We start from the raw sequence: 14,819 nt of genomic DNA, 5'->3' as shown, positions 1-14,819 counted from the left end.
ATCCCCGCGCCTCCCATTGGCCGGCGGCTGCGCGGGTCGCCGTGGGGGGGCCGCGCCGCGAAGGGGCGGGCGCCGCGCCGCAAGTCCCGCCTCCCGCTCCCAGCGTGCTCTGCGGCGTGTGTGTGGAGAGCGCGGCCTGCTTCCCGCGTCGCGCCCTCGCCGCCGCCGCCGCCGCCGCCATGTCCGAGTTCAGCGCGGCCGGGCCCCCTCCCGCCGCCGCGGGGGCCGCCGGGGGGGGCGGCCCTCCCCCCAACGCCGCCAACGCCGCCGCCGCCGCCAACGCGGGGCCGCCGCCGCCGCCGCCGCAGGGAGGCGCGGGGCCCGCGGGGGGCGGCCCGCCCGGCGCGGGGGGCGGCCCGCCCGGCGCCATCCGCAAGGACGCGTTCGCCGACGCCGTGCAGCGCGCGCGCCAGGTGAGCGGCGGCGCCGCCGGCCCCGCTCCCGCCCCGCACACGCACACACAGACCCGCCGGTCACGTGGGCATCCCCGGTAACACCCCCCCCGCCCCCCTTCCCCCGCCTCCCTCCGGTTACCGGCGTGACCTCCCCCCGGGGCGGGCGGGAGTGTGTGTGTGGGGGGGGGCGGTACCGGAGGCGGCGGGAGAAGCAGCGGGAAAGTTGAGTGGCGGGAGAGTGAGAAACGAGGCGGAATGCACCGGAATAGAGAGAGAGAAAAAAGAAAAAACGCGTTGGTTTTGAGGCACAAATCGGGGGTTTGGGGTCGCGGCAGCGTGTGGAGGCACCGGGTGCTGCGGGTTCCGTCGTGTCCCCCCCGGCCGGTCCCATCACCCCCGGTTGGTCCCGTCACCCCTGTCCCATCCTGCCACCCCCCGTCCCATCCCATCACCCCTGGTTGGTCCCGTCATCCCCGGCCGGTCCCGTCACCCCTGTCCCATCCTGTCACCTCCAGCCGGTCCCATCACCCTTGTCCCGTCCTGCCACCCCCTGTCCCATCCCATAACCCCCGGTTGGTCCCATTATCCCCGTCCCGTCCCGTCCCGTCACCCCTGTCCCATCTTGTCATCCCTGTCCCATCCCGTCACCTCAAGCTGGTCGCGTTGTTCCTGTCCCACCCTGTCACCCCCTGTCCCATGTCATTATTCCCAGCTGGTCCCGTCACCCCTGTCCCATCCTGTCATCTCCAGCCGGTCCCGTCACCCCTGTCCCATCCTGTCACCCTCTGTCCCATCTCATCGTCCCCGGCCGGTCCTATCACTCTTGTCCCATCCCGTCACCCCCCAGCTGATCCTGTCACCCCTGGCCAGTCCCATCGCCCCTGTCCCATCCCGTCACCTCCAGCCGCTACCGTCACCCCCTGTCCCATCCTGTCACCCCCAGCTGGTCCTGTCACCCCCCATCCCATCCCATCACCCCTGGTCGGTCCCGTCATTCCCAACCGGTCTCCTCACTCTTGTCCCATCTTGTCAACCCCCTCCTGTCCCATCTTGTCACCCCTTGCCAGTCCTGTCACCCACTGTCCAAATCCGTCACTCTCAGCCAGTCCTTTGTCCCATCCTGTCGCTTCCAGCCGGTCCTGTCACCCACCATCCCATCCCATCACCCCATCCCATCCCGTCACCTGCTGCTGGTCCCATCTTCCCCTGTCCCATCCCGTCACCCCAGCCGGTTCCGTCACCCCCTTTCCCTCCCATTCTCCTCTTCCCGGTCCCGTCACCCCCTTCCCGGCCGGTCCCGTCACCCCTTCCCGGCCGGTGCCGTCACCTTCCCCTTTCCCGTCACTTTTTCTCCCCAGATCGCGGCGAAAATCGGTGGCGACGCCGCCACCGCCGTCAACAACAACGCGCCCGACTTTGGCTTCGGGGGGCAGAAGCGGCAGCTGGAGGACGGAGGTGCGGCCGCCACCGCGACGGGGACACGAGGACACGGCGGGGGGGACGTGTGTGTCCCCCCCCTGCAGCTGCTCTATGGCCCTCTGGAGCTGTGTCCCCTGTTAGGGGTGGCCGTGTGCCCCTGCGGCTGCTCTTTGTCCCCTTGGTAGTGGCTGTGTCCCTCCCTCTTGGGGCCGTGTCCCCCTTTAGGGGTGGCCATGTCCCTGTGTGAGTGGCCTGTGTCCCCTTAGGGGGTGCCATGTCCCTCTGTGGCTGTTTTATGTCCCCTTGGGGATGATTCTGCGCTCCTGTGAGGGCCACAGTGTGTCCCCGTCCCCCGCAGAGCTATGTCCCCTGGGGGGTTGTGTCCCTATTTACAGGTGGCTGCGTCCCCTTGGAGGGGACCGTGTCCCCCTGTGCCTGATCTGTGTCCCTTAGGGGTGGCCCTGTCCCTGTGTGACTGATTCATGTTTTCCTGCTCTTTTATGAGTGGTTTGCGTCCCGTTAGAAGTGGCCACGTTCTTCTGTGAGGGATATTTGTCACCTTAGGGGTGGCCATGTCCCTTTGTGGTAGGTCTGTGTTCCCTTAGCAGTGGCTGTATTGGCTGTGTGGACCAGAATGTCCCCCAGGCGCCTTTAGGGGTGACCGTGTCCCCCTGTACCTGCTCTGTGTCCCCTTAGGGAAAGGCCACATCCTCTTGGGGGCTGGACCGCGTCCCTGTAGGGATCCGTGTGCCTGGGGATGAGGGTGACAATGTCCTCATGGGGACCGAGCCGCGTCCCTGTGGGGATCTGTGTCCCCAGGGCTGGGGTGACCTGTCCCCGTGGGGACTGGACCGTGTCCCTGTAGGGATCCGTGTGCCTGGGGATGAGGGTGACAATGTCCTCATGGGGACCGAGCCGCGTCCCTGTGGGGATCCTTGTCCCCAGGGCTGGGGTGACCCGTCCCTGTGGGGACCGGGCCGTGTCCCTGTAGGGATCCGTGTGCCTGGGGATGAGGGTGACAATGTCCTCATGGGGACCGGGCCGCGTCCCTGTGGGGATCCTTGTCCCCAGGGCTGGGGTGACCCGTCCCCGTGGGGACTGGGCCGTGTCCCTGTAGGGATCCATGTCCCTGGGGATGAGGGTGACAATGTCCTCATGGGGACCGGGCCGTGTCCCTGTGGGGATCTGTGTCCCCAGGGCTGGGGTGACCCGTCCCCGTGGGGACTGGACCGTGTCCCTGTAGGGATCCGTGTGCCTGGGGATGAGGGTGACAATGTCCTCATGGGGACCGAGCCGTGTCCCTGTGGGGATCTGTGTGCCTGGGGATGAGGGTGACAATGTCCTCATGGGGACCGGGCTGTGTCCCTGTGGGGATCCACGTCCCTGTGGGGATCTGTGTCCCCGGGGCTGGGGATGGCCCTGTTCCCGTGGGGACCGGGCCGTGTCCCTGTGGGGATCCATGTGCCTGGGGATGAGGGTGACAATGTCCCCATGGGAACTGGGCCATGTCCCTGTGGGGATCCGTGTCCCCAGGGCTGGAGGTGACCCGTCCCTGTGGGGACTGGGCCATGTCTCTGTAGTGCTCCGTGTCCCCGGGGCTGGGGATGGCCCTGTCCCCACAGGGACCAGGCCGTGTCCCTGTGGGGATCCGTGTGCCTGGGGATGAGGGTGACAGTGTCCCCATGGGGACTGGGCCATGTCTCTGTGGGGATCCATGTCCCTGGGGCTGGAGATGACCAGTCCCTGTGGGGACCGAGCCATGTCTCTGTAGGGGTCTGTGTCCCTGTGGGGACCGGGCTGTGTCCCTGTGGGGATCCGTGTCCCCGGGGCTGGAGGTGACCTGTCCCCGCGGGCACCAGGCCATGTCCCTGTGGGGATCCGTGTGCCTGGGGCTGGAGGTGACCCGTCCCCGTGGGGACCGGGCCGTGTCCCTGTAGGGATCCGTGTCCCCGGGGCTGGGGCTGGCCCTGTCCCCGCGTGGACCGGGCCGTGTCTCTATATGGGTCCGTGTCCCCGGGGCTGGAGGTGATCTGTCCCTGTGGGGACTGGGCCGTGTCTCTATATGGGTCCGTGTCCCCGGGGCTGGGGCTGGCCCTGTCCCCGCGTGGACCGGGCCGCGTCCCCGCGCGTCCCCCGCGGGCGCTGACGCCTCCTTCCCTCCCCGCAGACCAGCCCGAGAGCAAGAAGCTGGCGGCGGCGCCGGGCGACGGTGAGCGGGGCCGGGCGGGGGCCGGGGCGGCGGCGCCGCGGGGGGACCCGGGGACGCGGCCCGGGCTGCCCCCCCCGGCCCCCGGCGGCGCCGGCCTCCCCGGGGCGCCCGCGCCCCGGCCTCACGGCCCTTCCCTTCCAGCGCTGCCCTCCCAGCTGGGGCCCATGCACCCCCCGCCCAGGTGAGCCCCGGCGTCCCCGTGGGGTCCCCACGGTGTCCCTAGCATCCCCACTGTGTCTCTGGCGTCCCCACGGTGTCTCCAGTATCCCCGTGGCGTCCCCAGCATCCCTATGGTGTCGGTGTCCCCATGATGTCCCTGTGGTGTCTCCAGCATCCTCACAGCATCCCTACAGTGTCTCCAGCGTCCCTGCAGCGTCCCCGGCATCCCCATGGTGTCCCCACGGTGTCTCTAGCATCCCCGTGGTGTCCCTGGCGTCCCCATGGTGTCCCCATGGTGTCCCTAGCATCCCCATGGCGTCCCCGGCATCCCCATGGTGTTGGTGTCCCCATGATGTCCCCAGCATCCCCACGGCATCCCTATGGTGTCTCCAGCATCCTCGCGGCATCCCTGTGGTGTCCCCAACATCCCCACGGTGTCCCCGGCATCCCTGCAGTGTTCCCAGCATCTCTGCAGCATCCCCAGCATCCTCATGGTGTCCCCGGCGTCCCCATGGTGTCCCCACGGTGTCCCTAGCATCCCCACTGTGTCTCTGGCGTCCCCACGGTGTCTCCAGTATCCCCGTGGCGTCCCCAGCATCCCTATGGTGTCGGTGTCCCCATGATGTCCCTGTGGTGTCTCCAGCATCCTCACAGCATCCCTACAGTGTCTCCAGCGTCCCTGCAGCGTCCCCGGCATCCCCATGGTGTCCCCACGGTGTCTCTAGCATCCCCGTGGTGTCCCTGGCGTCCCCATGGTGTCCCCATGGTGTCCCTAGCATCCCCATGGCGTCCCCGGCATCCCCATGGTGTTGGTGTCCCCATGATGTCCCCAGCATCCCCACGGCATCCCTATGGTGTCTCCAGCATCCTCGCGGCATCCCTGTGGTGTCCCCAACATCCCCACGGTGTCCCCGGCATCCCTGCAGTGTTCCCAGCATCTCTGCAGCATCCCCAGCATCCTCATGGTGTCCCCGGCGTCCCCATGGTGTCCCCACAGTGCCCCTAGCATCCCCACTGTGTCCCTGGCGTCCCCATGGTGTCTCCAGTATCCCCGTGGTGTCCCCGGCATCCCCATGGTGTCGGTGTCCCCATGATGTCCCCAGCGTCCCCACGGCATCCCTATGGTGTCTCCAGCATCCTGGCGGCATCCCCGTGGCGTCCCCAACATCCCGACGGTGTCCCCAGCATCCCCACGGCGTCCCCATGGCGTCCCCAGCATCCCCGCAGCGTCCCCGCGGCGTCCCCATGGCGTCCCCAGCATCTCCATGGCATCTCCGGCATCCCCATGGCGTCCCCAGCGTCCCCACGGTGTCCCTAGCATCCTCATGGCGTCCTCATCATGTCCGCGGTGTCCCCATGATGTCCCCGGCATCCTCATGGTGTCCCCAGGATCCCTGCAGCATCCCTGTGGTGTCCCTGGCATCCCCGTGGTGTCCCCAGCATCCCCATGGCATCCCCGTGGTGTCTCCGGCGTCCCCACGGTGTCCCCAGCATCCCCATGGCATCCCCATGGTGTCCCCCACATCTCCACAGTGTCCCCAGCATCCCTGTGGTGTCCCCAGCATCCCTGTGGCGTCCCCACGGTGTCCCCAGCATCCCCACGGTGTCCCCCACATCTCCGCAGTGTCCCCAGCATCCCCGTGGCGTCCCCAGTGTCCCCACAGTGTCCCCAGCATCTCTGCGGCATCCCCGGTGTCCCCACAGTCTCCCCAGCGTCCCCACGGTGTCCCCACGGTGTCCCTGGCATCCTCACGGTGTCCCCAGCATCCCTGCAGCGGCCCTGTGCGTGTGTTGCCCGGATGTCCCCTCTGTCCCCTCGGTGTTTCTGCTGTCCCCATGGTGTCCCCTTCACACCTTTACCCCGTGCCAACCTCTCTGTCCCCACCCCGTCCCTTCTGGCCCTGCTGCCACCACGTTCTTGCTGTGGTGACATCCACCCCGCTGTCCCCACAGCAGCCACGTCCCCCCGTCTTTGTCCCAATAGTGTCCCCCGCCTTGTCCCCACCTTGTCCCCACATGCCCCCCTTGCAGAGCCTGACGCTGTGTCCCCTTGCCAGCAGGTCGACGGTGACCGAGGAGTACCGGGTGCCCGATGGCATGGTGGGACTCAGTGAGTACCGTCACCACGGGGAGGGGACATTGGGGACACCCCGGGGTGGGGGGGGGACACTGCGCCCCCCTCACTGCCCCCCGATGTCCCGCAGTCATCGGCCGGGGCGGGGAGCAGATCAACAAAATCCAGCAGGACTCGGGCTGCAAAGTGCAGATCTCGCCAGGTAGGAGCGGGCGGCGCCGGGAGGACGCGGGGGACACCACGGGGTGTCACACGTGTCCCCTCCCGCCACCCCCAGACAGCGGCGGCCTCCCTGAGCGCAGCGTGTCCCTCACCGGCTCCCCGGAGTCCGTGCAGTGAGTATTGGCGGCGCGCACAGCGTGTCCCCCGGTGTGACACGTGTGTGTCCCCTCACCACGCGACACGTGTGTGTCTCCCTGCTGTGTGACATGCGTGTCCCCTCGCTGCATGGCACGTGTGTGTGTCCTCTTGGTGCGTGACATGCGTGTCGCCCCGCTGCATGGCACGTGTCTGCGTCCCCAGCGCGTGACACACGTGTGTCCCCCACCACGTGACAAGCGTCTGTGTGTCCCCCACCGTGTGACACACATGTATGTGTTTCCCCACTGTGTGACACGTGTGTGTCCCCCTCGCCATATGGCACACACGTGTCCCCACACCGCGTGGCACGCGGGTGTTCCTCGCCGTGTGACACGCATGTGTGTCCGACACGCCTGTGTGTCCCCTGCTGTGTGGCACGCATATGTCCCTCGCCACGTGGCACACGTATATGTCCCCCCAGCATGTGACACACATGTCCCTCGCCATGTGACACGCGTTTGTGTCACCCGCCGCGACACGTGTGTGTCCGTCCCCCACCATGTGACACACGTGTCTCTCGGCATGTGACACGCGTTTGTGTCACCCGCTGCGACACGTGTGTGTCCGTCCCCCACCATGTGACACACACGCGTGTGTCCCCCGCGACATGACATTCGTGTGTATCTCTGCGCTGTGTGACATGTATGTGTCCCTTTGCCATGTGACATGCGTGTGTCCATCCCCCACCATGTGGCACATGTATGTGCTCCCCGTTGCATGACATGTGTGTGCGTCCCTTGCCACGTGACACACGTGTCCCTCACCACATTCCACATGTGTGTCCTTCGCCATGTGACACGTGTGTGTGTCCATCGCCACGTGCCACACGTGTCCCCCGCCGTGTGACACATGTGTTCGTCTGCCATGTGACATGCATGTGTCCATTTCCCAGCATGTGACACACATGTATGTGCTCCCCTGTTGCATGACACGTGTGTAAGTGTCCCTCGCCACGTGACACACGTGTCCCTCACCACATTCCACGCATGTGTGTCCTTCGCCATGTGACACGTGTGTGTGTCCCTCGCCACGTGACACACGTGTCCCTCACCACATTCCACGCGTGTGTCCCTCGCCACGTGCTACACGTGTGTGTGTGTCCCTCGCCATGTGCCACACGTGTGTGTGTGTGTCCCCGGCGCGTGACACGCGTGTCCCCCGCAGGAAGGCCAAGCTCATGCTGGACGACATCGTGTCGCGGGGCCGGGGGGGACCCCCGGGACAATTCCATGACAACGCGAATGGTCAGAACGGGACAGTGCAGGAGATCATGATCCCGGCCGGCAAGGCCGGCCTCGTCATCGGCAAGGGCGGCGAGACCATCAAGCAGCTCCAGGTGCGTGTCCTTGGCATGTCCTTGGCGTGTCCTTGGCATGTGCTCGGCGCGCGCTGAGCCCTGTCCCGCCGCAGGAACGCGCTGGCGTTAAAATGATCCTCATCCAAGACGGTTCCCAAAACACCAACGTGGACAAACCGCTGCGGATTATTGGTGACCCCTACAAAGTGCAGGTAGGACCCCCCACCGCGGTCCCCGTGTCCCTTCACGGTCCCCGTGACCCGCCGTGGTCCCCATGTCCCCCCCACGGTGCCTGTGACCACCTGCAGTCCCTGTGTCCCCTTGTGGTCTCTGTGTCCCCCCAGTCCTCGTGGTCCCTGTGACCCCCCCCACACACAGTCCCCATGTCCCCTCATGGTCCCTGTGTCCCCCCATGGTCCCCGTGACCCCCTGTGTGCCCCCCACGGTGCCCGTGATGCTCTTTGTTCCCATGTCCCCGCCGTAGTCCCTGTGTCCCTACCATGGTCCCCATGGGCCCTGTGGTCCCCATGTCCCCTCACAGTCCCCATGTCCCCCCCACAGTCACTGTGTCCTGTCACGGTGCCTGTGACCCCCTGCAATCCCCGTGTCCCCTTGCGGTCCCTGTTTCCCCCCACGGTCCCTGTGCCCTCCCTGTGGTCCCCGTATTCCCCCTGTGTGCCCCTCATGGTGCCCATGACCCTCCCCAGTCCCCGTGTCCCCTCAGAGTCCCTTTGACCTCCATGGTCCCCGTGTCCCCCCTACGTCCCCTCACAGTCCCTGTGTCCCCCCCACAGTCCCCGTGTCCCCTTGCGGTCCCCATTTCTCCCCACGGTCCCCGTGACCTCCCCCGTGGTCCCCATAACCCCCCGTGTGCCCCTCACGGTGCCCATGACCCTCCACAGTCCCCCGTGTCCCCTCACGGTCCCTTTGACACCCCCGTGGTCCCCGTGTCCCCCTGCGTCCCCTCACAGTCCCTGTGTCCCCCTCACAGTCCCCGTGTCCCCTTGCGGTCCCCATTTCCCCCCATGGTCCCCATGACCTCCCCTGTGGTCCCCATAACCCCCGTGTGCCCCTCACAGAGCCCATGACCCTCCACAGTCCCCCGTGTCCCCTCACGGTCCCTTTGACACCCCCGTGGTCCCCGTGTCCCCCCATGGTCCCCTCACGGTCCCCGTGTCCCCCGTCCCGCAGCAAGCGTGCGAGATGGTCATGGACATCCTGCGCGAGCGCGACCAGGGCGGCTTCGGCGAGCGCAACGAGTACGGCTCCCGCGTCGGCGGCGGCATCGACGTGAGCTTGCGGGGGGGACGCGGCGGCGGGGGGGACGACGGGGACCCCCCCCGGCACCGTCCCGCTGCCGGCCGCGTCCCCGCGCAGGTGCCCGTGCCCCGGCACTCGGTGGGCGTCGTCATCGGCCGCAGCGGCGAAATGATCAAGAAGATCCAGAGCGACGCCGGCGTGCGGATACAGTTCAAACAAGGTCGGGACCGGCGCGGATTTGGGGGGGGGGGGCTCGCCGACCCCCCCCATCCCGGTGCTGACCCCCCCCCCCCCCGGTCCCGGTGTCCCACAGACGACGGGACGGGCCCGGAGAAGATCGCGCACATCATGGGCCCCCCCGAGCGCTGCGAGCACGCGGCGCGCATCATCAACGACCTGCTGCAGAGCCTGCGGGTACGGGGGCCGCGCGCCGCGTCCCCCCAACCCCGGCCACCGCGTCCCCCCGGGTCCCCGTGTTCACCCTGTGTCATTGTGTCCCGCAGAGCGGCCCCCCCGGCCCCCCGGGCCCCGGGATGCCCCCCGGGGGCCGCGGCCGCGGCCGGGGCCAGGGCAGCTGGGGCCCCCCCGGCGGCGAGATGACCTTCTCCATCCCCACGCACAAGTGCGGCCTGGTGATCGGCAGAGGTGAGCGCGGCGCCGCGTCCCCTCCCCGCCGCCGCCGCGGCGTCCTCGGCCCCGTGTCACCCCCCGGCCCCGGCGTGTCGCAGGGGGGGAGAACGTCAAAGCCATCAACCAGCAGACGGGGGCCTTCGTGGAGATCTCGCGGCAGCTGCCCCCCAACGGCGACCCCAACTTCAAGCTCTTCATCATCCGCGGCTCCCCCCAGCAGATCGACCACGCCAAGCAGCTCATCGAGGAGAAGATCGAGGTGGGGGCGCCGGGGGGGGCACCCCGCTTCACCCCCCCCTCGGCGCCGCCCGCGTCCTGAGCGTCCTCTCTGTCCCCTCCGCAGGGTCCCCTGTGCCCCGTGGGGCCGGGGCCGGGCCCGGGGGGGCCGCCGGGTCCCGCCGGCCCCATGGGCCCCTTCAACCCGGGGCCCTTCAACCAGGGCCCGCCGGGCGCCCCCCCGCAGTGAGTACCCGGGGCCGCCGCCGCCGCGGGGGGGTGCCAAGGCGGGGGGGCGCTTAGGGGGTGCCCCCCGCCCTCCTCAGTGCCCCCCCTCCCTTCTCCCGCAGCCCCGGGGGCCCCCCCCCGCACCAGTACCCCCCCCCAGGGCTGGGGCAACACCTACCCGCAGTGGCAGCCGCCGGCCCCCCACGACCCCAGTGAGTGTCGCGGCCCCCCCTCGAGTATCTTAACCCCCCCACTTCGCTTACTCTTTATTTGACACCCCCTCCAATTCCTTGATCCCCCTTTTTAATTATTTCTCTTTAATTATTTTGACCCCCCCCTTGAATTTCCTGACCTTCCCCTTTTAATTATTTTATTCTCTGTGTGTTTATTTTGACACCTCCCCCTTTTATTTTTTGATTCCTCTTCAATTTCCTGAACGCTCCTTTTATTTCTTTTACTCCTTTATAACTTATCTTAACCCCCTCTTTAATTTTTGAACCTTCTTTTAATTACTTCACTATTTATTTTAACCCCCCCTTTTCCTTTTTCGGATCCCACGTTTAATCCTTTCCCTCCCTCTTTATTCCCTCTCTTTATTTACTTTTGACCCCCCCCTTTAATTTATGCTTCTCTCCTTTAACTTTTCCACCCCCCCCTTTAATTACTCATCCCCTTTTTATGTATTTTTCTCCTTTATTCATTTTGACACCCCCTTTCAATTTTCCCCCCTCATTTTAATCACTTTACTTGTCCTTTATTTATTTTTCTTCATTTATTTTGACACCCCCCCTTGAACTTTTTGACCCCCCCTTAATTCTTCGAACACCCCTTAATATTTTGCCCCCTCCCCGTACTCTGATCCCCCTTTACTCTTTGACTCCCCCCCTTTACTCTTTGACCCCCCCCCCTTAATTCTTTGGCTCCCCCTTTAATTCTTTGGCTCCCCCCTTAATTCTTTGCTCCCTCCCCTTAATTTTTGACCCCCCCCTTTACTCTTTGACCCCCCTTAATTCTTTGACCCCTCCCTGTAATTTTTTGCCCCCCCTTAACTCTTTGACTCCCCCTTAATTCTTCGATCCCCCCTTAATTATTTGCTCCCCCCTTAATTCTTTGACCCATCCTTAATTCTTTGCTCCCTCCCCTTAATATTTTGACCCCCCCTTAACTCTTTGATACTCCCTTAATTCTTTGACTCTCCCATTAATTATTTGCTCCCCCCTTAATTCTTTGACCCCTGCTTAATTCTTTGAACTCTCCCCTTAATTCTTTACCCCTCCCTTAATTCTTTGACCCCTCCCCGTAATTTTTGACCCCCCCTTAACTCTTTGACCCCCCCTTAATTCTTTGGCCCCTCCCCTCAATTTTTGACCCCCCCTTAACTATTTGACCCCCCCTTAATTCTTTGCCCCCTCCCCTCAATTTTTGACCCCCCCCCCAACTCTTCGCCCTCCCCTTATTTTCCGCCCCCCCCCGCTGATTTGGGTGCCCCCCCAGGTAAAGCGGCGGCGGCGGCCGACCCCAACGCGGCCTGGGCCGCCTACTACTCGCACTACTACCAGCAGCCGCCGGGGCCGGTGCCGGGGCAGCCGCCGGCCCCCGCCCGCCCCCCCGGTGCAGGGGGAGCCCCCCCAGCCGCCCCCCACCGGCCAGTCCGACTACACCAAGGCGTGGGAGGAGTACTACAAGAAAATAGGTACCGCGCTCCCCCCGGAAACAACACCCCCACGAGCACGACACTGCGACGAGGGAAACAGCCCCACGAGTACAACACCCCCACGAGCACGACACTGCGACGAGCGAAACACCCCATGCGCACAACACCCCCACAAGCACAACACCATGATGAGCGAAACAGCCCCACGAGCACAACACTGCGATGAGCGAAACACCCCCATGCGCACAACACCCCCATGAGCACATGAGCACAACACCCCCACGAGCACAACACCGTGATGAGCAAAACAACCCCACGAGCACAACACCCCCACGAGCACGACACTGCGACGAGGGAAACACCCCCATGCGCACAACACCCCCATGAGCACATGAGCACAACGCCCCCACAAGCACAACACCGTGATGAGCGAAACAGCCCCACGAGCACAACACCCCCACGAGCACGACACCGCGACGAGCGAAACAGCCCCACGAGCACAACACCCCCATGAGCACATGAGCACAACGCCCCCACAAGCACACCATGACGAGCGAAACAGCCCCACGAGCACAACACCCCCACAAGCACAACACCGCGACGAGCGAAACAGCCCCACGAGCACAACACACAGCACCCCCACGAGCGCATGAGCACAACACCCCCACAAGCACAACACCGTGACGAGCGAAACAGCCCCACAAGCACAACACCCACACGAGCACAGCACACAGCACCCCCACGAGCACGAGCACAACACCGTGACGAGCGAAACAGCCCCACGAGCACAGCACACAGCACCCCCATGAGCACAACACTGCGATGAGCGAAACACCCCAACAAGCACAACACCCCCACAAGCACAACACAACACCCCCATGAGCACAACACTGAGACGAGCACAACACCCCCACGACACAACACTGTGATGAGCGGAACACCGCCACGAGCACACCACCATGACAAGCACAACACCGCGACGAGCACAACACCCCCATGACACAACACCCCAGCCGGCCCCCCGAGGGGGGGCCTCAGCCTCCGGGGGGGCTGCTGAGTCGGCTTGGGGGGGGGGCGCTTGAATATTCTTGTGGAGGGGGCTCAAGTTTGGGGGGGCTCTTAGACACTTTGGGGGGGTCTTAATATTTTGGGGGGTTGTAAAGATTGATGGGGGGGTTAAGGCCACCTGGGGAGGTACAAAAGCTCCTCGGGGGGGTCCCCAACCCTTTCTGCCCCCCCCCCCCAGGCCAGCAGCCCCAGCAGCCCGGGGCCCCCCCGCAGCAGGACTACACGAAAGCCTGGGAGGAGTATTACAAAAAACAGGGTGAGTTTTGGGGGGACAACGAGGGGGGGGCTTGGGGTGGCCCCCCACCTCGCTCACAACCCCCTCCCGCCCCCCCACAGCGGCCCAGGTGGCCACGGGCGCCGGTCCCGGGGCCCCCCCCGGCCCCCAGCCCGACTACAGCGCGGCCTGGGCCGAGTACTACCGGCAACAGGCGGCCTATTACGGACAGACCCCCGGGGCCGCCGGCCCCGCGCCCCCCCCCACGCAGCAGGGACAGCAGGTGAGACCCCCCCCCCCCCCGGGAGGTGGACCCCCCCTGGGTGCTGGGAACCCCCCCTGGGAGATGGGACCCCCCCCCGGGTGCTGGGAACCCCCCCTGGGAGGTGGGACCCCCCCTGGGTGCTGGGGACCCCCCCTGGGAGATGGGACCCCCCCTGGGTGCTGGGAAACCCCCCGGATACTGGGAACCCCTCCTGGGTGCTGGGACCCCCCCCAGATACTGGGACCCCCCCGGGTGCTGGACCCCCCCCCCCCCTCAGGAAATGGGAGCCTCCTGGCACCCCCTAATCCCTGGGACCCCCCCTGGGACTGGGGGACCCCTTCACCACCCCCCCCCCCAACCCGGAGCTGCCCCCCATGACAGCTGGGACCCCCCCCCCCAATCCCTGGGACAACCCCGAATTCCTGGGAACCCCCCGCAATCCCTGGGACAACCCCTAATTCCTGGGAGCTCCTCCATCACCTGCCCCCCCCCCCCCAATCCTTGGGACCCGTTTTGGGGTCCCCTTTGATGTCCGGGACACCCTCCCCAAGGCCCCCCCCCCCCGATATTTGGGACCCCCCCCCAACCCTTGGGACACCCCAATCCCCGCCCTGCCCCCAGGCTCTGCCCCCCCCCCCCCGGCCCCTCTGGGACATTTGGGGACCCTTCCCAGAGCCCCTCGGGACCCCCCAAATCCCCCTGTCCGCCCCCCAAAACGTGGGGGGCCCCCCCTTGGGATGGGATGGTCCCTGTGCCCCCCTCCCAGGACCCCCCCAACCTTCCTCTGTGACCCCCCCCCAAATCCTGCCCCCGCCCCGGGCCCCCCATTTCCCAACATGGGGCTGCTCCCCCCCCAACCTGCACGGGGGGGGGGGGGGTCTCTCCACCCCCCCCACTAACCCCCCCCCCGTTCTCCCCACAGGCTCAGTGAACCGAATGTGACCCCCCCCCGTCCGTGACCCCCCCCCCCTTTTGGTTTTCGGCGCGGCCGCGGCCGGCCCGGGGCGGCGACCGGCCCCCCCCCCCACCCCGTGACCCCCCTCCTCTGTGACCCCCCCCCGCCCCGCGGCCCCCCCTCCCTCAGCCGCCCCCCCCCCGCTGCGGCCCCCCCCTCGCGCCGCCCCCCCCCCGCCCCAGCCCCGCCGCCGCCGTAGCAGGAAGCGACTAACGTTTGGGGGGGGGGGAGGACGGCGGGGGGGGGGAGCGGAGGGCGGGGGGGCGGCGCGGCCCCCCCCCCGGGGCGGCGGCTCCCGCCCGCTCGGTTTTTACTTTTTACCGCTTGTTTTTAACTTCACAAATAAACGATAACAAAACCTCCGCCCGCCTCCGTGCCCCCGCCTCCCCCCGCGCCGCTTTGGGTGGGAACGGGGC

General features: G+C 66.4%; 1 protein-coding gene across 1 annotated transcript; it reads left to right on the top strand.

Moving 5' to 3' along the window:
- Positions 1-308: 308 nt before the first annotated feature.
- LOC148594325 (far upstream element-binding protein 2-like) lies at positions 309-14,416 on the top strand (the record flags this gene model as incomplete). Its single annotated transcript, XM_088526848.1, is given in 22 exon segments — positions 309-413; positions 1,754-1,850; positions 3,982-4,023; positions 4,165-4,204; positions 6,243-6,292; positions 6,387-6,458; positions 6,534-6,591; positions 7,781-7,952; positions 8,027-8,125; positions 9,105-9,203; positions 9,291-9,393; positions 9,487-9,587; positions 9,677-9,818; positions 9,902-10,062; positions 10,147-10,265; positions 10,370-10,397; positions 10,399-10,459; positions 11,742-11,839; positions 11,841-11,940; positions 13,148-13,225; positions 13,306-13,466; positions 14,371-14,416. Coding segments are annotated over 22 exon segments (1,995 nt in total), but the record flags the coding sequence as incomplete, so codon positions are not given.
- Between the last annotated feature and the right edge of the window lie 403 nt (positions 14,417-14,819).

Source organism: Tinamus guttatus, unplaced genomic scaffold, assembly GCF_059628265.1.
Source record: "Tinamus guttatus ecotype Peru unplaced genomic scaffold, ASM5962826v1 Tinamus_guttatus_pri_ptg000257l, whole genome shotgun sequence".
NCBI classification, from domain to species: Eukaryota; Metazoa; Chordata; class Aves; order Tinamiformes; family Tinamidae; genus Tinamus; species Tinamus guttatus.
Note: the sequence above shows the minus strand (reverse complement) of the source record. Positions and strands in the feature narration are given on the sequence as shown.